At 30.8% G+C, this 24,305-nt stretch overlaps 1 protein-coding gene and 1 pseudogene across 1 annotated transcript; both read right to left on the reverse strand.

Annotated features, from left to right (window-relative positions):
- Positions 1 to 4,116: 4,116 nt before the first annotated feature.
- Positions 4,117 to 13,407, reverse strand: LOC133286728 (BON1-associated protein 2-like; annotated as a pseudogene).
- Positions 13,408 to 19,965: 6,558 nt separating this feature from the next.
- Positions 19,966 to 20,493, reverse strand: LOC133286730 (BON1-associated protein 2-like). Its single transcript, XM_061484182.1, has one exon. The coding sequence runs from the start codon at positions 20,491 to 20,493 to the stop codon at positions 19,966 to 19,968; it is 528 nt and encodes a 175-aa protein (XP_061340166.1).
- Between the last annotated feature and the right edge of the window lie 3,812 nt (positions 20,494 to 24,305).

Here is a 24,305-nt window from a genome sequence, read left to right on the forward strand (position 1 = left end):
TATCTTTTATTAATATAGTTCAAATTTGCAACAATAGTTTCACATTTTTACAAATTCGAATTATGTTTGAGAGAGATAAATATATCAAATGAGGTGTCATTGCATAGATCTCGAAAAGTTATGTGAAATAAAAAAATCATTTGATTTGGATACCCGAGTCGAAAGTTATTGCACAATCCTATGAGTTCCCCAGGAGAGGAGACATCACTCAATTGGAAAAAAAATGAATGTGTGAATGACGTGGGAGGTGGTTCACGGTAGGGTTGGCAAAATGGGTCAATCCGACCTGGCCCGGCCCAACTCGCATTCAACCCGAAAAAAATTAGCCGGGTTAGGGTTGGCTCGAGAAAAAAAATGAGTCAGAAAACCCAACCAACCCGACCCGAGTCGGGTTAGGGTTGGCTCAAAAATATGGCTTGTGGGTTGGTTTGAAAAAATAGCTCGTGAGTTGGTTCGAAAATTGCTCGCAGGTTGGCTCATTTTCAGCCTATTTAAATGACCCTGTAGTAATAATGCACCAGCTATGTGGCTTCCATCAACTTACACAAAAGGTTATAAAATGAGAAACAAAAGCAAAATATTTTATTTTCAAATTTTCTTACAAATTTGTATTAACATCAAGAAACATTCAGAACCACTTGCTACCAAGTGGGTAAGATATTTGAACCAAACGGAGCAGCACAACCTAACAATATAAAAATAGCAGGGATGTGAGAAGATTAGGGACTTAGGTTTAGAGAAGAAAGAAAAAATGATGACAACATGTATGGGTTTTTGATAGGTTCCTTTTTAGCAAAAAGGATAAGCTTAAGGAAAAGAGAAAAATAAATTAAATGATGCAATTTTCTGATATCTTTTCATTCATAATGAGTCTTTAAATAAAGATTACAACTGAAGCATAAACAATAAAAACATAATGGAAAGTAACTACCCAACTAAACATAATGGAAAGTAACTACACATCTAAACAATATGGAGAATAACTACCCAACTAAACAATACAGAAAACATGGAGATGCAGTTACATATTCATGGGATCATGGGTTTGTATCATTCCCCTCTCCATCAAGATGAACCTTGTCCCCAAGGTTCTTGATGTGCCCAAGATTGGAGAAGGTCATTTGATGTTGGGTCAGGTTGATTATCATTAAGGAGAAAAGGAGTGGAAGAGTTTTTGCACTTATGGCCACGGGAGAAGTGTTCATCGCAATTAAAACAGAGCCCTTGTTCTCGTCTGACTTTCATTTCTTCTACGGTTAATCGTTGAACACCTGGTGGGGGATTTGATGGTGAAGTGGATACAAATGAGAGGTCAGAGAGTTTATCTTCTTGGAGTTTGGCGAGACCCTGGGCTTGAAAGATGGTTGTTGGTTGGAGAGCTTGTACCTCTTTTTGGATTGTTGGTTTAAGACCAAAGATAAAGTTGTGAAGTAGGAACTCTGATGGGAGGTTGGAAATGTGATTTGCTAAGGACTCATATGTAGTGATGTAGGCTTGAACAATAGTCGTTTGTTGGAGTTTTGCAAGTGATCCCATGTGATCAGCGTAGGGAGAATCACCAAAACGGGCTTCAATTGCCATAATGAAGTCGTGTCAGTCATGGAAGGGGTGGTGGGAGTGCGTCCACATGAACCAAGCAAGGGCTGGTCCGTCCATGTGAAACGAGGCAATATGGAGTTTTGGTTGTTGTGGAGTATGGTGAAAGTCGAAGAACTATGTAGCTTTGAAGAGCCAGCCGGAAGTATTTGTTCCATCAAAGCGTGGGAAGTCAAGTTTGAAGGGTCTAGGTTGAAGGACATATGTGAAATGTGGAGGTGGTGGTGGTGGCAGCGACGGAGGTGGAGATGGAGTTGGTTTATTGGTGGTTGGGGTGATATGCACAAGTTGATCAATACGGCCTATTAAAGTGGTAAGGGTAGTCCGAACCTCATTAAGGCGGTGAACGGTCTGATTGGATTGTTTAGTAAGGTCGAAAATTTGTGTGAAAGTTTTGGTTGATGTTTCACGAAGTTGGTTGAATTGGGAAAGAGCTTGGGTAGAGTTTTCGAAAAGTTTGTTGATTTGTGTGGCATGTATTTCTTGGGATTCTTCAAGTTTTCTGAAGCGTGTTCCTTCAGCCATGGATGAGAAGAGTGAACGCAACGAGAGCACCAAATGATAGATTCCTTTTTAGCAAAAAGGATAAGCTTTAGGAAAAGAGAAAAATAAATTAAATGATGCAATTTTCTGATATCTTTTCATTCATAACGAGTCTTTAAATAAAGATTACAACTGAAGTATAAAAAGTAAAAACATAATGGAAAGTAACTACCCAACTAAACATAATGGAAAGTAACTACCCATCTAAACAATATGGAGAATAACTACCCAACTAAACAATACAGAAAACATGGAGATGCAGTTACATATTCATTGGATCATGGGTTTGTATCAGTTTTGTCCATTTTTGTATATTATATTTTGTATTTTTTATAAATGAAAAAAAAAACTCAACCTGCGAGCTGGCTCGTTTGACCTGCGGGTTGGCTCAGGTTGGCAGCTCATTTTTGCCAACCCCACCAGGCTCATTCTTGGCGGGTTACGTGTTTTTGCCAACCCTAGTTCACGTCACTCAATGTCGTTGGGTCCCCTCGCATCACTCAACAACTCTCATTGGTAAATATCATAAATCACATATCAAATTGAAAAATTAAAATGGTAAAAAATTGAAAAATTAAAGTGGTAAAAACTCCAAATGGATCAATCAGCCGATTAAAGTATCCTACAATGGGAGTTAATTCCCTTGTTTGTAGCCTGACGTTGAGAAAAAGTAAAAGAGAAGCCAAACCTATTGTTTAAGATAATATATATTGGGTTTTATTATTCTCATGTTTAATGAGATAAGTTATCTCATGTCATAGAGATAAACTCGTGGGCTCCATCACATAAAAAAATTGATAAAGTTATCGAAAGGTGTGTAGGAAAGAAAATTTATCTTATGTAACATAAGAATAGTTTTTACCTTATATATTTTAGTCCCTTGTCACCTTTCATGTGCTTTCCAATTGCCTGCAAACAACGCTTCAAACTTCAGCGTACGTTGAAGGATTCTTATTCGTACTCTGTATTTTATTTATTTTATTTTTTTCTCTCCCATAAACCCTTAAAGTGCATGGTAAGGGTAGAGATGTGCATGGGTTGAACCAAATTTTTTAAAAAACCGAACCGAATTGGTTTAAACAGTTCGGTTCAGAAGTTGTTCGGTTCGGTTGGAAACGGTTCGGTTCGGAACCGGTTCGGGTCGACCCTCTTTTGAAAAGAAAACAAATTAAAAGTTTAAAAAATAAGGTTATAAAAATCAATTTGGTTCGATTTGAAAATGGTTCGGTTCAGTTCGGAAACGGTTCGGTTTGGTTCAGTTCAAAATGGTTCGATTCTTAAACTGGTTCTAAAAATCGGTTCGGTTCATGAACTGATTTTTAAAAATCGATTATTTTAAGGGTGGTTTAGTTCGGTTCATGATTCGGTTCAATTTTTTGGTTATTTTACACACCCCTAGGTAAGGGCATGAAACATACATTATGATGGGAAGGACAAAAGAATATTACAGGATGTTTAGTAGGCGAGATATTTTTTTCTTTCTTTCAGAAACATGGTAATATGTGCATTGCAACGTACGGGCTTTTGCATAAGGATATGTTAGCTATGTTGGCATTTAACTAATGTAAGAAATCTATTAATACTTTATTTTACTAAAATAATGAGTTTGGCATTGAAAATGTTTAGCAAACTTTTATGGGCTTTTATCACAAAATATATATATATATATATATATATATATATATATTAATAAAAGGATATATATATTAATAAAAAATATAAAAATTTAAATAATGTTAGGGTAGTTCCACCAAAATGGAACACCCGTAGGCCGTAACACCTCCACTAGAGTTCTTGTCAGTTGTCACCGACATGGATTCCAGTGAACCGATCATCAGAATCCTTTGTTCTCGCCACCATTTTCTTCACCGTTTCTGCCATGGAAATTAAGTATTCCTCCAAACCTGGCACCCTTACAGCAAAATGAATGACCCCATTTCTCTTTCCTTCCCAGTCCCTTATCCTATAACTCAACACCTACGTGCAATTTTCCGACACAGCGCCGGCGGAGAAAAAATTCGAAACCGCAATTCTGGCTATCCCAACAGGTCGAGCACCCTTGAACTTCTTGCATTGCACCTTGAAAGTGATGGACTTTGCATGCACCGGCATGTCCAGCAACAACTTATAAATGATGCACTGAGTCTTCAATAATCCTGTAATAGTGAAGATATTTTCGTCGTATGTTCACGGTTCTTGTCTTATAAATGCATCTGAAAAATTAGAACGACGAAAATGACAATCTTTTTTTATGTAACTTTAAATAACATTGGGGTTTGCATTTGACATTTAACATGACACAACATACTTTTCTCTACACACAACATTTTGTGGGGCCCACACTTTTTGAAGAAAAAAGAAAAAAAAGAAATTACGACACGTAAAACGAATCTCTATAACATTACACAATCACTTTTCCTACAACATAACTCTTATAAAACCCAATAACATTTTAACGGCAAAACGTGTTCGCTTGTGAACATGGGCTTTTGCATGTGCGTAACTTTATAATTTTGGTCTTAATTTTTAGGATTCGCTTGTTCTGTAGTTATTACAGATAAGCTATCTGTAGTAAGTTCAATACGACGCCATTTTGGGAAGGAAATCATAGTGTTTTTGTAATTTTAATTTATTTCAGGGTTATTATAGTCTTTATAATTATAATTTTTAATATTTCGATCCCAAAACGACATCATTTTGGGAGTAAATACAGATAACTTATTTGCAGTAACTACATGAATATTTTTTCGTAATTTTTATTACTACTTTCTTTTTCTCTTTTATTTTTTAATTTTATCGCCTAAAGAAGATAGTTCTTGCCAGTTACGAGGACCCTCGTATTATTAATATTTCCCTTCTTCTTTTTTAACTTTACGAGGTATTTGGTAGGCTGTTTCTTTTTTGATGACTTAGAAAATTAAGATGAGTTTCCTAGTTGTCTATGTTTGATAGGAGGTTTTAAAAAATTTGCCCATCATTCGAATTGGCATAGCAATCTTAGTTTGTGTGTAATATTAAAAAAATTTGTCATTTCAGAATACCATCAAGAGAGTGGTATTCTCATTATCCCTTCAAACCAAAAAGTAGTTAAAAAAGCAATGAACACAAATATCCTTTCTCAAAAAAGTGCCAAAAGAAAGTTGGAGAGAGAGAGATAGTCTTCTTTATATTTAGTCAATGGTTAGTTTGGTAATTTTATCCTATTTTTCTATTAATATTTTACCTTCAATCGAACATAGAATCAGAAAATTTAACCCAATTTTTCTGGTAATATTTTGGCATATCAAAAAACTTTTTTTTAACTTTCTTACTAAATTAACTTTCCTACTAAAAAAGCAATGAACACAAATATCCTTTCTCAAAAAAGTGCCAAAAGAAAGTTGGAGAGAGAGAGATAGTCTTCTTTATATTTAGTCAATGGTTAGTTTGGTAATTTTATCCTATTTTTCTATTAATATTTTACCTTCAATCGAACATAGAATCAGAAAATTTAAACCAATTTTTCTGGTAATATTTTGGCATATCAAAAAACTTTTTTTTAACTTTCTTACTAAATTAACTTTCCTACCATATTCGTAGTAATTGTATTTTTCTGGTAATTTTTTTTTTCCTCTACCAAACGCTCCTTAATAATTTCTTTTGCTAAAGTGTTGTTTATCACTGTTTGACAAAAGTATTACTGTTTGACAAATTTTTTACTCAAATACCATACAAATAGTAGTTTTTACCAGACTGTCACGCGACGTAATTCGCTACGACTAATAGCGAATTACGTTTGCCAATGATGTCGTGACACGTGGCCGCATTGCGTACCAAATTCGATACCACTAGTAGCGAATTACGTTCAGTCAGCTTTTTTCTGCAAAATTATGTCACGTGTTATAAAATCATATATGAACGTAATTCGCTATCAGTCGTAGCGAATTATGTCACGTGACAGTCTGGTAAAAAATATTGTTCGCGTGACATTTAGATAAATTTTTTTTCAAACAATGGCACTTTGATCGATCTTTCACGTGTTAGCGTACAAAACTTTTTGGAAATTGAATGAACCTTTATCACAAGGTAGATGTGAATAAATTAAATTTGACTTTTTGCACTCCATAATTACAATGGTGGCTGGTGGGGCGAATTTTTTTTTGGCAAAATTATGATATATATTTCTCTTTAAGTTTAAAGTGTCCGGCTATTAATATAACAAAAAAAAAAATCACAAGTCAAAGATGCGGTAAATTTTGAAGGAGATGATCACTAATTATATAATATAAAAAATAAAAATATTATTCAAATTTAAAAAAATAAATAAACTTGAAGGGACTATTGCTACCGCTAAATGGAACACCTTAAAAAAAAACAAAATAAATCTTCAAATAATGTTAGGATAGTTCCAATGGAATACTAGGTGTGGATCCACTAGGCGGAATACTAGAGCGATGAAATTCATTTTTTTATCTGTCAACTTAAAAATTCTTATTATAGAGTAAATTATATATTTAGCTATTTGCACACATGACACATCCAATGGAAAATGTTCTCTTTATTAATTTTCTATTTGGTGATTATATTCACTTTTAATCAACTTGCAATATTTTATGCGCACAAAAATTCAGGTCACATCAATAAATATTAATACACAAATTCATATAATACAATCTCTCTAATTGTATCAAATATTAGTAACTCAGTTGGCACTTGAAAATTAAGCATATGAGGCGAGAATATATATTCGGTACTTTCTAGTATCGTTTTTAGGAGAAATTTAAAATTTTAATACTAGATTTAACCCAAACGAAATTGCCTCCAGTTAAAGATGCATATGATTTATGTAAAAACAATTTCTCTAAATAGTCTTTTTTTTTCCCGAAATAATTTGTATACAAATTTAGAAAAGACCACAGATAATCAATGCGCGGATCCACAGCGTGCACTATGGGAAAAAAATGTCGGCACTATGCAGGGGCGGTGCCACCCCAAAACAATATTTTTGAAGTATTATATGTAATCCTTTAATAATTCTTCTAAATATATATAGAGTTTTATAAGAGTTATGTTGTAAGAAAAGTAATTATGTCATGTTACTGCTATTTTTTTTTTGTACTTTAGTTTTTTTTTTTTTGCTTCCAAAAATATAGACCTCACAAAATATTATGTGTGTAAGAAATTTTACCATATCATGTTAAAAGATAAATCAAAACCCCAAATATATAATGTGCTCTTCTTTTTAAATGTTTATTGGTCCATGTGAATGAGAGTTGATTGAACAACCTAAAAAGCATTCTAGTTCTTTTTTTTTAATACAAAGCATTTCTAGTTCTAATAGAAAGGTGAATAAGAAAATACATTTCTTGATAATCAACGAAGGAAAAAATTATTCTCATGTTGCATCAGATAAATTTTTTCTTCTGCACATCTTTTGATAATTGTGTAATATTTTTTTTCTTTTTTTAGGTGATGGAGCCCATAAATTTATCTCTATGACATAAAATAATTTTTTTCTTTTAAAATGAGATTAATAAAACTATAAAAAAATATACACAGACTACTTTGTGCAGAGCTAATTAAGAAAAATCACAATTGTTTTATTTTCATTTATATGTAAGAAGTACTCAAACACGTTGGGGAGCGTAAATATTATAGTGTTTGTGGTTTTGAAATCATATGCTTCTCTACCAACCAACTTGAACACGTTGAGCAACTTGACGAACATCTCGTATCCGATTGTTTAAAGTTAAGAAAAAAAAGATAAAAATATAAAGGACGAATAAAGAGCAGAAAATTTTAAAAGATACAACGCATGCAGTACGTACGCGTCGTCATATTAAATTCTTTGGGACCAGTTTTTGCGAAATATTAAAGAAGGAGAAAGCAGAGTCTAAGCTTAGCTCCTGTTGTTTTATATCTTGCTAAGAAATTTCGGGTTTTAATAAAAAAATAAAAAAAGTAATTACGATGCATAAACTTGGAAGTTGAAGATGGGTCGATCAAACGACTTGAAGTCGATGCACTTCCAAAGGAAGATGCAGAGCGTTTATTAGGGGGCAGTAACTCTTCACCCTCACGATACGTGTAATCATACTTCGCGGACCCTCACCGTCTCACTCAATCAGCATAGATTGAATGATGTGAGAAAGAAAATTAGAATGATAAGCTGGTCAAGATGAATCCTCGAGCTAAAAAAAATTAAAATCCTATTTTGATATTTGGTTATTTTCTTTCTTTTTTAAAAAAACAAAAGCTTCTATCTTCAAGTTTTTGTTGTAGGACTATATTTTGGAAAAAAATTCAATAGTCCCGAGTTTGAGTTGAGGAGAATACAATTATCTTAAAATTTGATATGAAAAGTTTTATCATACATGTAGTCCTACTTGGCTCGAATTGAATAACTAGAGTAATTTATAAATCAATGAATAATATCCCTAAAAAAAATTCCACATCTTTCTAAGAGTGAGTTTCAGTTATGTAAAGTGTCGATTCAATTCAAAAGTTTAAATTATTACGTGAAAGTCTATCAGTGATTTTATATTATGTCTTTGTAATATGTCTTCTTACATGAAGGATGCATAATGATAATGCGTAGGCTCTTTCTACATATGCTAACAAATTTCATAATATTAATTATTTATTAATAGAATAGGGGATAGTGAAGATCAATGAGAGAATCAAATTTGTGACCACTTAATCATAAGCTTTAATACAATAAAAAATACTAATTTAATCCAAAAACTTAAGTTATTAAATAAAGACTCGTAAAGAAGGAAAATTCTCGCCTTTTCCTTTCTTCATAAATTTCTTTACAAAAAAAATAAAAATAAAGACTCATAACTGATTTTATATTATGTCTTTAAGAAGTTAAAAAAAATTAAGGAAAAAATGTGTATCATTTCGAATGACACAAAGTTGTGTCATTTTAAATGAGATAAATTATAGGAGAGAGAATAAGTAGAAATTTTTTTAAAAATGTGAATCCCACCTCTTTGTGAGAATGAAAAGATATAAGGTGTGTCATTTAAAATGACACACCTTTTTCCCGAAAATTAATGACATGATTTCATTTTAGTTTTTTGTCAACAGCTACTATCATTTGATATGTACTTATCTTATTATTATAAATATCAGACATTTTTTACTTAAAAATACTTTTTAAATACAAATAAACGACATATTGGAAGGGTGAGAGAAGGTAAGTTACAACTTACAACAAATTCTATAATTGACCTGTGGACCTGTGGTTAGGTCAATGACTACGGGTCGTGGCTACTTGCTAGCTGCAAATAATAAATGGGAAATCATACTCTTGTAGGAGAGCAAAAAAATTTCCTACACAAATTTATTTTTCTTGTCAATTAATTTTTATTTTCTTTTATAATATAAAATATGGGATCCACATTTAATTTGTCTCTACTTTTGTTCTCTCATATTTTCATGCAACATAAGAAAACATGAACTCGTATTACAAAAAGAAAAAAGAAAACATGAACTCATAATAAATACGCAACTTTGTATTTTCTTTTGTTTTTGAATTCCAAGTTAAGTTGATGACTTCCACCTAAAACTTTCTCTGAAAGTTATGAGTAATTATCACATACATCTTCCATTTTAGTTTTCCTTATAAGAAATTGATTAGTTATAAAACGAAGTGTGTTTTCACTCCTAACTTAAACTAAAAAAGTCACACGCACCGTAAAAAAAAAGATATTGTTGCCTTCAACAATAGTTCGGGATTTAAATAACAATTATGGATATAAGTGACAAAAAAATTTGTTATTTTTAATTAGAGATCTTAAGGTCAAGTGAAAAAATAATTTTGAAAGAAACACTCCAATATGAGTCAATTAAGCTGTTGCACTACTAGAATTTGTTATTTTTAATTAGAGATATTATTCGAACCAGACTAATTGAATATTCGATAAAACCTGTTGCACTACTAGAAAAAATCTGTGTAACATAAGAATTTATTATAGTGAGATATAAAAAAATATCATTATAACTTGAACTAGTGTCAATTAAGCTACAATCCTGGGGCGTACGAATCAAATCCAAACTAAAAATGGAATTGAAAATTGAACGGAAAATTGAAATAAATTAAATCTCAATAGATTTAGCTTTTTTTAAAAAAAATAAAAATCAACCGAGATTAAATAAAATTGATTTTTTTTTTAGTTTTAACATGGAGGTATTCTCATTCAACCTCCTTCAGCCACCTCACCCTAGGAGTATAGCCATTAGAGCTAGCTCTTCATTGGTGAATAAATCTTTGGTGCTACTGTTGCACCAAAGATTCAATGCATCCCATCAATAAAAACATTACATGTCAGTCAAAATTCTCTTTTTTTTGCCAAATTTTTCTCTCTCTCCTATGATGTGTAATACTCTCATTAGTGAGATGCACTGAATCTGGGTGCACTGCATCGAAAAGTCGTTATTGGAGGGGATGAAACTAATTCCTCAATCGAGGTTTAGAGTGTAAGGGTATCACCTCTGCCCAAAAAACGTCTACCAAGGATCGAATACATACTCTATTCTTGGAGCACAGTTCATTATTACATGCCCGCTCCTCGAGTTTATTAAATCGATTTTTAGTTTTGATAATTGATTAATATTATGTAAAAAAAATTATTTTTGGGTTTTTACAACAACAAAAAAAAGCTATTATTATACACTTCTCTCATTCTATATGTCACGCCCAATCAAGTTTCATATATTTTGCTTAGGTGCATAGTTTATTTTTTTTTAGTTAGATGTGTTAAGCTACTTTTAGGTGACATTTAGTAGAAGGAAAAAAAAAAATTGGTCCTATGAATTATGGTTTCGAGAAATATGTTAAAAAAGTGAATTTTTCATGAATCTTTTTAAAAAAATTGTTTTGGTAGGTCAAAATATTACTAAAAACGATGGCTCAAGTTTTCTGATTCAATGTTTTGTTGATTGTCAATTATTCCTGAGAATATGTGCTGATTTTATAAAACTAACATTTGAGAATTTTTTAAAAAAATTCTGATATGCCACAAAAGGGTAAAAGGAGCGAAGCGGCGTTAAGTAGAAAGGAAACTAGTAAAAGCATCGTGAAAGGGAAGATGGACTTATAATTTTGTTTAACAGAGTATCACGACTACGACTTTAATAAGAGAGGATATTTTAGTTATAAAAATATTAAAGCAAGGTTATTTATTTCTTATAAATTATGTAAAATTTTCGCACCAGGTGGGAATCCAAGAATACCACCCACCTGGTGGTATTATTTTATGAGATTCTTATTTAAAATTTTAATTTTCAGGAATCTCATTTTTCTAGGAAATTTTTAAGAATCTTTGTACCAAATATGGGTAACTAGGATTTTCATTCAATATGAGTTTCTTAAGAATCTAAAATTTATCCCTTTACCAAACAACCACTTAGATAAAAAAGTTTAGGATTTTAAAAATGTTTGTCTAAAAATCAATTCAATTGGTTAAATCCAAGCCAGGCTAGTTTTAATAGAAATAGACCTCTCATGTTAAAAAAATGTTTATATGAGAAGATCATGTGAAATTTTTTTTATCTATTTTTTTCTTCATTAATAATAATTGGAGTTCACCTATTTAATGCATGTGAATAGTGAAATATACACAAAAATTTCACTAGATCGGGTATGTGAAATTTTCTTCTTCAAAAGATCCACTCCGAATTTTAATAGGTTGGATTGGATCAGTTATTGAAATATAAACCAAACCGATTGGTTTTGTATTAAAGAACTAAATGGAATGAATCGATTACATTTTTTTCTTTTTAAAATCAATCCAATCTAATCCCCAAATATTTACTACAAGCTCATTGGCTTTTCATCTATAAGTATGTAACAACAATTAAGATGCCTTTACGAATTAAAATTCAATTTACTTTTTTTTTAATGGTACTCCAGTAAATTATTCAAGTAACTGGTTAAGTAATGATGAATAGAAAAAGTCTAACTAGGGTCATAGTTAATTATCACTATAATTATCAACCACTAAGTCTAATAGTTACTTTTCAGTAGGATTTTAATCTTCAAGATTAAGTTCCTTCAATTGCAAGTTGATTGCTTTTTTTATTTTATATATTGACCCTAATTAATTATTTGAAGCTATTTGGAGTTTTGGACCCTGAGTATTCTTATAAACTTCAATCCTTAAAATCGGTTATAGGATTAATCTCAAGTCGGGCTTAGTCACCAAATTAAAACTCTTCCCTCTTTTCCAAAAATATATTTAGTGGGAATAGATCCCTATTCTCTCCCCACCTGCAATGCAAACTAAATTAAGTTACGCCCATTGGTTCAGTCCATTGCTTTTGGATCACCATAATTAAGTAACTGACAACTAAGCACAGTTTTCTACCTCAATTTCTTTATATTAATATATGTAATAACAATTATTGTACAAATGCAAACCTATTTAAAGATGAATAATCCCTAAACAAACATGCTGCCTCTACATCTTATACAGATGCTGTTGACAATAAAAGATACTTCATTAGATTAAAAAAAAAGATAATTAATTTTAAAAGCCATATTTATTATTTCCATCTTTTTTTTTTTGGAAGTTATTATTTCCATCTTTTGTAATTGTTATATGAAGCAAACATTCTTCTTTTAATTTGATTACAAAACCAAAAAAAAAAAGTAAATTAAAAGAAAAAGTCATAACTTTATCTCTATCAAGAAAAGAATAAAAAATAAATAAATCAAATATTGCTAGGGTAACTCCACCAAACTGGAATGCCAATGACAACATGACTTGAATTCTTATGGTCCACCTGAAACCCCATAACCTCATGAGGCTCAAATCCATTAGAACTCACCGTAGTTATTCCCATTACCGATTTTGTTTCTGACCATGAACGATCCTCTGGCGTTACCACTCTCACCGAGAAATGAATAACCCCATTTCGTTTTCCATCCCAATTCCTCAAATTGTAACTCAACATCTGAAGGCAATTTTCCGAGACACTACCACCAAGAAAATCCGAAAGTGCAATCCTTGCTACCCCAATAGGACGAGATCCCTTGTACTTCTTGCATTGCACCTCAAACGTCACTGACCTTGCATGCATGGGAATGTCTAACAAGAATTTCTCGTTCCATGCAAGCAAACCCTTATCTTCCTTCACCATTTTGGTTGTGCAAGAGTTAAGAGACTCAGCCCTAACGACGACGTACACGTTCTCTCCCATTGGACTTTGATCATCGACGCATATGTTTTCTCCGGATATAACGGTGATCTCTAAGGTGCGTGCATGTGGTTTTCTCTCCATATCTATGATAATTTTAAGTATATATGCACAACTATGTAATATATTTTGTGGAATCTAAGTAAAATATGAAAGTAATATCAAAAAAAAAAAAAATAAGTAAAATATGAAAGTGAGTTGATGAGTGTATGATTTTGTGTTTGTGAAGGAAAGATTGTGAGATGAAAAGGTAGGAAGAGGTTGGTGGGTATAAGTAATGGGATTGGATGAGAAAATACGAGGAAAGAAAGGAACAGAAGCATACACGTTGTTTGCTAAAAAATTTAAAAACGAAGAACGCTGTTTGTAGACAAATAAAAAGAGTAAATAGTTTGTTGACCTTGACCGTGTTTTTTTTATTAAGTTTACGCGATTGACGTGGAAACTACTACGAAATTAAATTTTCTTGTTGAGCAAAATGTCACATCAAGATTCAACCAAAAGATTTTGTCATAGAGGTGGACTCCTTCAACAGGCTTGCAAAATGTTCTATGTAATTGCGCTTTGCAAGGAATTTCATTCGATTTCGTGTCTCTTTGCATGCATGTGAGGTCAGGGCGATTCAGAAAATATTGTTTATGTCCGCACATTTAGTGACGTTGGTGTGGGAGTTTGGGGACAGCACCTCCGAAATTTTTTTTAAAGAAAATTTTAAATGCATTAAGGGATAAGATATCGTAACAACTAAGTAGTGTTACTACCAATCAATTTCACTGTTAGATTGATTATGCAATTCCAACGGTAATGTTTATTTCCACCTTTGTATGGTTATGATTCTCCATATTTAATACTTTATATTTATTTTCATCTTTGTATGGTTATGATTTCTCATATTTAATGTTTTCACTTTAAATATGGAGGATCATAACTATACAAAGATAAAAATAAATATAACCGTTGGATCAACATAATCGATCCAACGGTAAAATTAATTGGTAGTAATAATGATAGTAACACTATTTGATTGTTACAATATCCTTCCCCATGCAGGGATTAAAAAACAAAAAATTATAAATAAGAAAAAAAACTTCACCTTAACATAAAAAATTATTCCCAACACTTTTTTTTAATCAAGCTAATTTGTTGTATGACATAATAAAATATACATTAAAACATATGACATCTCAGTCCATCCTACCATATTTCATTTCATCTCTCTTTGTATAACAAAGCCTAATCTAACCAACATCATATTTTACTACAATACTTAAAAAAAAAAAAAATTAGAAGTTCATGTCCGCAAGTGCGGATAGAAGTGACCATCTAGGTCCGCCATTGAGTGAGGTTACCGTATTCTGTGGATAATTCCTTGTTGTGTACTCTACGTTCTAGTTGGAGAAAATTGTACATAGTGGTTGGTGTATTGACGATGATCGATTCCTAGCATAAATGGTTTAAATATGTTTTTAGTAATTTTTCTTAATTTTAAGTTGGAGAGGAGAAAACCCCCACACGCAGCACGGTAATTCACCATAAGACATCTAGTAATACAAATGGAAATTAAATCAGAAATAAATACATCCAACTAATGCCAGTGGCGGGATCGAACTGGAAAGTTATAAAGTACTCGTGATCAAGTTTTTTTTATTATATATATATATATATATATATATATATATATATATATATATATTCATCGATTCATTGATTACTCGACTAGGCTGGTTCGAACAAGGTAGAACCACATGGACAACAAATCTCTTCTATCAAGTTTTAATATAATTGCATTCCTAAAGTCTTGAACTCGAAAATAATGGTTCAGCTGGAATAACATTTACCAATTGGTCCACGTACTTGGTGATACGATGAAGCTTTTCCAGTGGGAGATTCATCAATCAATCTGCATAAGAGTTTCCTCTAGGAAATTTTTCATGATGATAGCTCAATAGGATTGATACATATATAACATATAAAACACCACACATAATAAAAATTCGAGAATAAGGAATACATGCTTGAGCCATCAAATCTACTGAACAAACTATGAGCTATTCTTCTTGCTAGAATCTTTCTCTCTATCGCCTATTTTGAAAGAGGCAGTCTTCTTACGATGGAAGTATGATGGCTCATAGGGCTTAACAATATGCTAAAGAGGGGACCTATCAAAACCCTAATCAACAGTGTATCTGAGGGGTCCACCCATCACAGATGCCTAATCAAACACTAATGCCTACACAATGCTGCCCAACTAGGCCCGATATCAATAGATGCCAAAAGCTCAACTCAATATGATCACAATAGATTTAGGGAAAAGTGTTTATCCTTTTAAATGACACAACTTATGTCATTTCACTCTCACAAAGAAGTGGGACCCATACCTTTACTTTTTTGTCAACTCTCTCTCTCCTCCTTTATCTATATCTTTCTCTCTCTTAAAATGACACAACTTTATATCCTTTAAAATGACACACACTTATGTTATCAAAAAAAAAAAAAAAAAATGACACACACTTTTCCCATAGATTTATCATAACATATGAAATTAGAATATCCATTAACCAGATTATTTTAGAAAATCCAAAAACATTAATTAATATTGCCCACATTTAAAAAAATTTAACATTCTCTCACTTGGGCTATATTAATTATTTTATTTTATTTTAAAAATAATTATATTTGAAAATGACTCTATCGAGTCAATGACAAGGAATTTTTTTTTTACTTGGACACTATTTTGAAAATAATATTTCAATTCCAACATCTCAATCGAATCTAATATAACCTTATTGTAGGAACATGATGATTAATATGTCAAAAATAATATAACATATGACCTTCCATATTCACATAAAATAAGCATCATATACAAGAACTCTACAACAGGAAGTATTTATTCCACGTTGTACTAAGCTCTAATGTGCAAAGGTATTGTTTTTGGTGCACAATTTTAATAATTGTGGTTGACATTGAATGAGAAATTTGTTGGAATGACAAATACAATATGATTTCTGGAAACACATGTTGTTAAGTCATGTTGTTGGGTATTATTTTTGATCTATTATTTTGAATTATTATATGTTAATTACCTGCCAAAAGAGGGTTGTTACATATAATAATTTGCAAAATTGCATGCAGAAATTATTAATAGGATACGTGATTTAAAAGTATTTATTTGCCCAAAAGGGATAAATTATTTTTAAATTGCACGTGGTGTCAAAGAGAAATATGTATAGTTTAAAAATCTATCTGCGCAAAGGTGATGAATTTTTATAATTGTATGTAATTCTCCTTGTTGTTAAATCTTCATGTGATGAAAAATAAATATATATTATATACTCTGCTCAAAAGAGAGTTTATGATATTTAATTTTTTATTATTGTCCATGACTAATTTATTGCATTATGTGTGTTGTTCAGTTAATTTTGTTGTCTACAATAATAATGCATGTTGAGTTATCTTCCCATAAGAGATGGATATTGATGATTATATGTAATTATTCTTGTTATCTTCAATTCAATGTTATGTAAAATAATGGTGTATTATATACTTTGCCCAAATGAGAGTTTATAATATGCTAATTATTTTGTTGTTACCCATAATTAATCTTATTATATTATACGTGTTAAACATGCTTGGTTTGGTATTGAAGTTATTATGGGAGATGTGTACTTAATTTTAATATTAGAATATAAATTTATTTTGAAAAAAAAATTATCACCCTTTAGAATGATTTTGACATGTATTTCTTATTTGAAATGACAATACAAGAAAAAAAGTTTAGTTGTAAGGAAAAATTTCGTCATAATTTTTATCACAAATGTCAATTTTTGACACAAATAATCAAATTTCGTCACAAATAAACTTGTGACGCAGAAATTTGTGACAAAATTTACTTGCGACATAGGAATTTGTGACGAAATTTCATAAAATTTCGTCACTAATAAGATTTTTTCTTATAGTGTGACTTGGATTTCATGTTCTTTTTGGTGATAAAAAAGAACTTATGTAGGGTACCAAAAAAAAAAAAGAACTTATGTTAAAATCTATTAGCTATGAATTTTTTTGTTATTTTTGGGTATATTTTGGTGCAAAATGTATTGACAAATTAACTCACTTTCGATAATGTTGTACATTTTGTATTCTCAACTTGTATTGCATGCTTTAATATTTTGGATTGTATGCTATCACTTGAACTCTTTAGGGGTGTTTGGTACAGTTGAAATTTTTTTACTAGGGAAATGTAATTACTAGGGATAAGCAGGAAAAATGAGTTAGGTAGGAAAGTTAGAAAAAAGATATTTGGGTGGACAAATTATTACTGGAAAAATTGAGTGAAATTCCTGAATCTATATTTGGTTGAAGATAAAAAATTGATGAGAAACCAGTTTAAAATTACAAAATAACCCTTTACTCTATTTTAGTTATAACTTATAACTACTGTTGTTATTTCCAGGAAGAGAACTTGCTGGCCTTCCATGTGTTATCTTGCTGTGCCTCGTGAACCATTTATTTTTCATCCATATATCTTGTGTCCATGAGGATAAAACTGAATGGGACAAACGAGTTGGTTGGATATATGGTTCTGTTACAAAAGATGTGGTGACTGGTTACAAAATGCACAACAGAGATTAGAGATATGTGTATTGTGTACAAAAAGGGATGCTTTTAGAGGAACAGCTCCAATCAATTTGACAGATAGGCTCCATCAAGTGCTTCGTTGGGCAACAGGATCGGTTGAGAAAAGGGTAGTTTTGGCCGTTTCTATTTTCACCATTTTCACTTAGCTGGTCATCCATGGAATACCACCGTAGAAATAGGATTTCAGCACTCACTTTTTGGTCCAATTTTACATATAAAGCTGAATTGCTAGAGAAATCAGTTAGCTAGGCAAAGTTTTGAAAAACCTGTACTAAATATGGTCAACCTATTAATCTACTTCCAGATGTCTAGCAAAATTTCAAAATAACTTCTACCAAATACACCCTTAAATACAAAACCTTTTTTTATAGAATGCTATTTTATTTGAATTCATGATATCAGTGGGGATATTACACCTTGTGGATTATGTTATGATGTTACACGATCCTATCTTTCTTTTTCTTGGTAACATATACGATCTTATCTTTACATATATCCTTATCTGATATATCTTTACAGATGAGGGATTATTAAATTTTATAATAATATATAATTAACTGCTTTTTTATAAGAATCCTTTTTTCAGTATAACATTATCCGACCTTTTTTTTATAACATTATCCGATTTGAGGAGATGGATAAAGTTAGTTAAAGATTTATACTTTATATACATATCTAGTGTCATTTTCATTATAGCCTACCGCAATATCGCATTACGATTGCCGTCAGCGCCCACAGCACAATTCCATTACACGGGCACCGCTTTCTTTGCTTTCTCTTGGGTTTATCTAAGTATATTATTAAAAGAGTAAAGTAGTTCTTTTTTTTTTTATAATAGAGTAAAGTAGTTCTTAATAATAAATATTATCGGGCTAAATTTAATTCTTTAAAAAAACAAGTTAATTCTCGAGGTTATTCTAAAATTTAAAATAGACATATGTGGATATTCTGAATTTTAGAAGATTCACAATTTTGACTAATTCAAAAGAGGAAGAAAATTTAAATTATATAATTTTCCGATATAAACAAACAAGATGAAAGAGGAAGAATATATCTAACGATCTGGATAATATTTTTAGGAGTTTAGTAATCTCATATTATAAATACGTGGAATTCACAATTTAAAAGAAAAAATTGACACAAAATTATACAAAATTATATGAGTGTATGACATAAGAAATTTTTTACGCCATAAGAGGCTATTATTTCCCATATTCTTAATACCAAACTGAATATGTTAGGGGTTTAGTTTTTTTTTTTTTTTTGGATATTACAGGAAAGAAATGTTAGGGGTTTAGTTATTATGTAATTTTAAGAGTAAATATCATGTCTGGTTCTTCACAAAAAAAACACGGTCCCCACTTTAGTCCCTGACAAAAAAAAAAGTAGTTTCGAGGTCCCTAACAAATTCAAAGTGGACTTCAAAGTGGACCCATTTAGTTGAAATCGTGATTCCTCACAAATACAAAAAAGACCCATATTAGTCCCTGAAAAAGACTAAAATGGGTCCACTTTGAATTTCATAGGGACCAACCGACTATTTTTTTTGTGAGGGACTAAAGTGGGGACCGTATTTTTTGTTAGGGACGAAAAATGGTGTTTACTCTAATTTTAAATGAAACAATTTTGTAAAAAAATTTAATGAAATTATGTGTTTTAATTTGTTTTATCGTTTTCTCTAATTTATTTAGGGAATTAAAAAGAGGGAAAAGTGTTTGTCATTTTAAATGACACAAAGTTATGTCATTTTAAGAGAGATACAGACACAGAAAATTTAAATTTTAAATTAAAAAAAATCACTCACTTTCTCTCTCTTGTGATTTCCGTTTTTCTGTGTCTATCTCTCTCCTAAAATGAGATAACTTCCTGTTATTTAAAATGACAAACAGCAAACCCTTAAAAAGAAAACTAAAAATAAAAAGAAAATGGCGGAGAAAAATTATAAAAAGTTATCAAAACAACTAATTTAATTAAAAATAAAATAACTTTGTGTCATAAACAAATTCAAACATTGCTATTTCGGTTGTTCCACCAGATAGGAATGACAGTAACAACTCCATTGGAAGAATTATTGGTACCAGTCTGCAAACGACAAGAACCACCGATAATCTTCACGGGTGCGGTCGGCGCCACCACCCTGACGGAGAGATTGATGATACCATTTCTCAGGCCATCAAAGTCCCTCAACCTATAACTCAAGAACTGTAAGCAATTATCAGGCACGAAACCACCGAGGAAATCCGAAAGCGCTATTCTCGCCACACCAACGTCTTTGATTACTCCCATTTGAGTTTTGTACTTCACCTCGAACGTTATTGATCTTGCATGCATGGCCAATTCCACCAAGAACCTCTCGTTCCATGAATGGAATCCGCCGCCGCCGCCGTCACCCTTCATCGCCGTCGTGTGGCTCGTTATGGACTCCGCGCGAACCATCACGTACACGTTCTTCGTCGCCGGCTTTCCGTTAACGCGGAGATCCTCCGCCGATAAAACCGCCACCTCTAGTGTTCTTGGTTTTGTTGCTTCCATCTTGTTAAAAAAAAAAAAACACAAACAAAAAAGATTTGAAGTTTGAAACGTTTGAAAAAGATAAGTTAGTTTTCAGGAACAAATAACAGATTGAATCATGGTTATAAATAGCCGTTGTGGTATGTGCAAAATATATAAAATAAATAAATAGCCGTTGTGGTTAACGTTGAAGTTTGTATTTGTCTTTATTTAATTAAATGACGCGTGACATTACGAGAGCATTCATATTTAAAAAAAGATTATAGTAATATTATAGGTAATACAAAATAATATTTGCTTTGATTCGGTTTGAGATAGAGTATAGAGATACAAAGTTCAAACAACCCGTGGTTGTTGACTATCCAGCATAAAAAAAAATTGACTATAGGCTAGCACGCAGAAAAGTTATATTATTAAAAAAGGATTTATTGTTTTTTTCCTGTGACAAACTAGATGTTTTGAGAAAATAAATTAAAAAATAACTTCAGTAAAAAATCCACCTTAACACAATTAAGTTTGTATTATCATCTAATCCTTTGTTTTCTAATTAATAAAAAATATTCATCTTTATTTATTAAATTAAATCAAATTATTTTAAATTCAATCAATTATTTATTTATTTTTTAATGTCAGGCATTATTTTTAGTTTTTAATTTTTTTTCATAAATTTAAATATATATATATATATATATATATATATATGTATTTACCTTTTTAAGTTATAAATATCTTATCTTTTGTGATTTTTTTTGAATTATAAGTTGACAATTCATTTGATGAATTTGCCTGTGTTAAAATACTAATATGTTCATTTCATTAATTATTATGATAATAGAGATCAAATCAATTTACATCTGTGTAAAAATAATAAATCTTATATTTAATCTTAATTCTTTCTACCAATCAAATGACTGTAATTTATTATGTTATTCTCATTAATTTATTATTAGTTTTTAATAAATTATAATTGGTAGATATATAAAAAAACGACGATTAAAATTTTTAAGAATCATTTCAATCCAAAACCTTAAGTTCTTGGGTGAAGGTATTTTTAATGGTTTATATTATTCTCTAACACACCATCCCTAACGTAAGAGTCATTTTTTGGGCTTGAAACGTGGATATTGCATTTGCCTAATATTTTTTACCTTATGCTTATTTAATTCCACAAGAAGGGGGCGATAAGGATTGAACTTATGACCTCATGGTCACTAAAGCTCTAATACCACATAAAGATTCACTTCAACACAAAACCTTAAAAAGGCCATCACCCAACACCTTAAGATTTTGGGCTGAATTAGTTTTTTACATGGTATCAGAGTTTTAGTTACTACAAGGCCACAAGTTCGATCCTCACCGCTCCCTCTTGTGGAATTAAATAAGTATAAGCTAAAGCAAATAAAAAATTGGGCCTATGCAATATCCACGTTTTAAGTCCAAATGACTCTTGTATGATGGGATGTGTTAAAGAATAATATAAATCGTTAAAAAGACCATCACCTAACACCTTAAGATTTTTGGTTAAATTGAATTTTTAATAATTTATATTATTCTCAAATAAAAATTGAGTATTAATTTTATTATTCTTATTTGGGTGCAAGAAGATTTGACCTTAATAAATATTAATATAAATTTTTCATAGACAACCTATATTAAAATACAATTCTTTAAAATAATTGGTCTAAATACATACTAGTTATACGTGATTTAGAAAATAGGATTTGATTTTGGGAAAAAGATGTGTTATTTTAAATAATACATTTTTGTACTTTTATTTTTATAAAGAGGTGAGACTCACACCTTTAAAAAATTTTCCTCTCTATCGCTCTCCTATGAATTATCTTTTTTTCTCACTTAAAACAACACAACTTTATATCCTTTAAAATAATGATACACAATCTTTCCTCTGTTTTTTATTCGTTTTGTGTTGAGCGGCATTATTATTTTTTATTTATTTGTATAAATGAGCGGCATTATTTTGTTAGGCTACCATATGCTTTTTTTGGGAATATAATTTCCCATACAAAATTATTTTATGCACATATAAACTATGTAGCATCGATATGACACGCGACACGACACAATACGACACGACACGATACTCTGTCCCATCAATCCTAAAAAAATATGGATTTTGACACGTTGAGACACGTTTTAATATTAAATTATATTTTTAATTTATATAGCGTATATTTCATTTAATATTCAATAATTTAATAAAAAATGAAACTAAATTAATAATACCCATAAACATATTATAAAGGTGAAAGCTTTAATAAAAAAAAAATCCGGAACTGGGAAGAGAGAGAGAGAGATAATATCAGATAGAGAGATCAAATCAAATTAGAGAGAGATCAGAGAGAAAGAGATACAACAAGAGCGTAATAGGAATTGACAACAATGATGCTGAGATTATCTCTTATCTACTTAAGGGGAAAAAAGCAAAAAAAAAAATTGGTATGATCAGATGGAAGCTTTATTAATATATTTCAATTTTTTTTTAAAAATAATTTTTTTACGAAAATACCTTTTGACAGTATCGGAGCATGTCAGACACAGTCAAATTCGCGTGTCGAAATGGTCAACGTGTCGGGAATGTTAACCGCGTGTTGAACATCGTGTCGGAACGTGTCGGAGCGTGTCGAACACCACACTCCCTGTTTGTTGGAGTGTCCGTGCTTCCTTGCATATAAAAAGGTGGATAAAATTTATTTATTTATTTTTTCTTAATAAATTTTATTTATTTTTCCTTAATATAATTTCCTATACAAAATTATTCATGCACATATTTTATGTATTAGATAATTTTATTTTATGTAACATGAAAATTTTTAAATTATGTATATATTGTTAAAATAAAATATTGTTTATGAATATATGATTATTTTTTGCGTGGAACACGAGGAATAGTATAAATATTGACGGTGAGTTGTAGTTTAATGTCAGATGCTTAGAATCGTGTGGAAGTTCAATTTTGGCGACTTGTCAGGTAGGACTTGTTTTCTTGGACTATATTACCATTGTGCTATTTTTTCATTTAAAAATCATTACTTTGATCCCGTTCTAAAATTATATATTAATTTGTTTTTATTTGACTAATATATTCAAGTATATAAAGTCTCATAATTAACATATATCTGGATATATGATCTAGATATTTGAGTATTTGCAATTTTTGAGCATGTACTCTAGTATATAGGCATATACTCGAGTATATGTTCAAAATTTTTTTTACAAAACTATTTAAATGCATGGCTCTTGAAAAATTATGTGAAATAAAAAAAAAACACATGATTCGGACACTGGATTCAAAAGTTATAACCTTAAGAAGTTTTATTAAAAAAATTTCAAAATTTTATAATGCCAATAGATTTTGTGATAGTCACAAATCTTCTACGGAAAACATTCAACCAAGTATTATATGATTTTGATAGTAAAAATGTTTTATATATATGTGTGTGTGTCTCTCTGTGTGTGTGAGTTTACATTTTTTCAGCCGTTTGATATCTAGCAGTTAATTATTTATCATATATATAGGTGACAACATTAAATATGAAGAATCATAACTATACATATATCATTGTTGGACGTCGAGAGGTTGGGGAAATAATTTTACTATATATATATATATATATATATATATATATATATATATATTTATAGGGAAAAATATTTCTCAAGCAGCTTGAGATAAGTTTATCTCCGACTACCCCAAAACTACGTCGTTTTATTTATTTATTTCCTTATATTAATTGGTCCACCTTTGAATGGTTATGATTTCCTGTTTCTCTCTCTTCCTTTATCACCATTGATCCATCTTTGTACGGTTATGA

The sequence above is a fragment of the Gastrolobium bilobum genome, unplaced genomic scaffold, assembly GCF_033153095.1.
Source record: "Gastrolobium bilobum isolate Gb01-03AN ecotype WA unplaced genomic scaffold, APGP_CSIRO_Gbil_v1 utg16848, whole genome shotgun sequence".
NCBI classification, from domain to species: Eukaryota; Viridiplantae; Streptophyta; class Magnoliopsida; order Fabales; family Fabaceae; genus Gastrolobium; species Gastrolobium bilobum.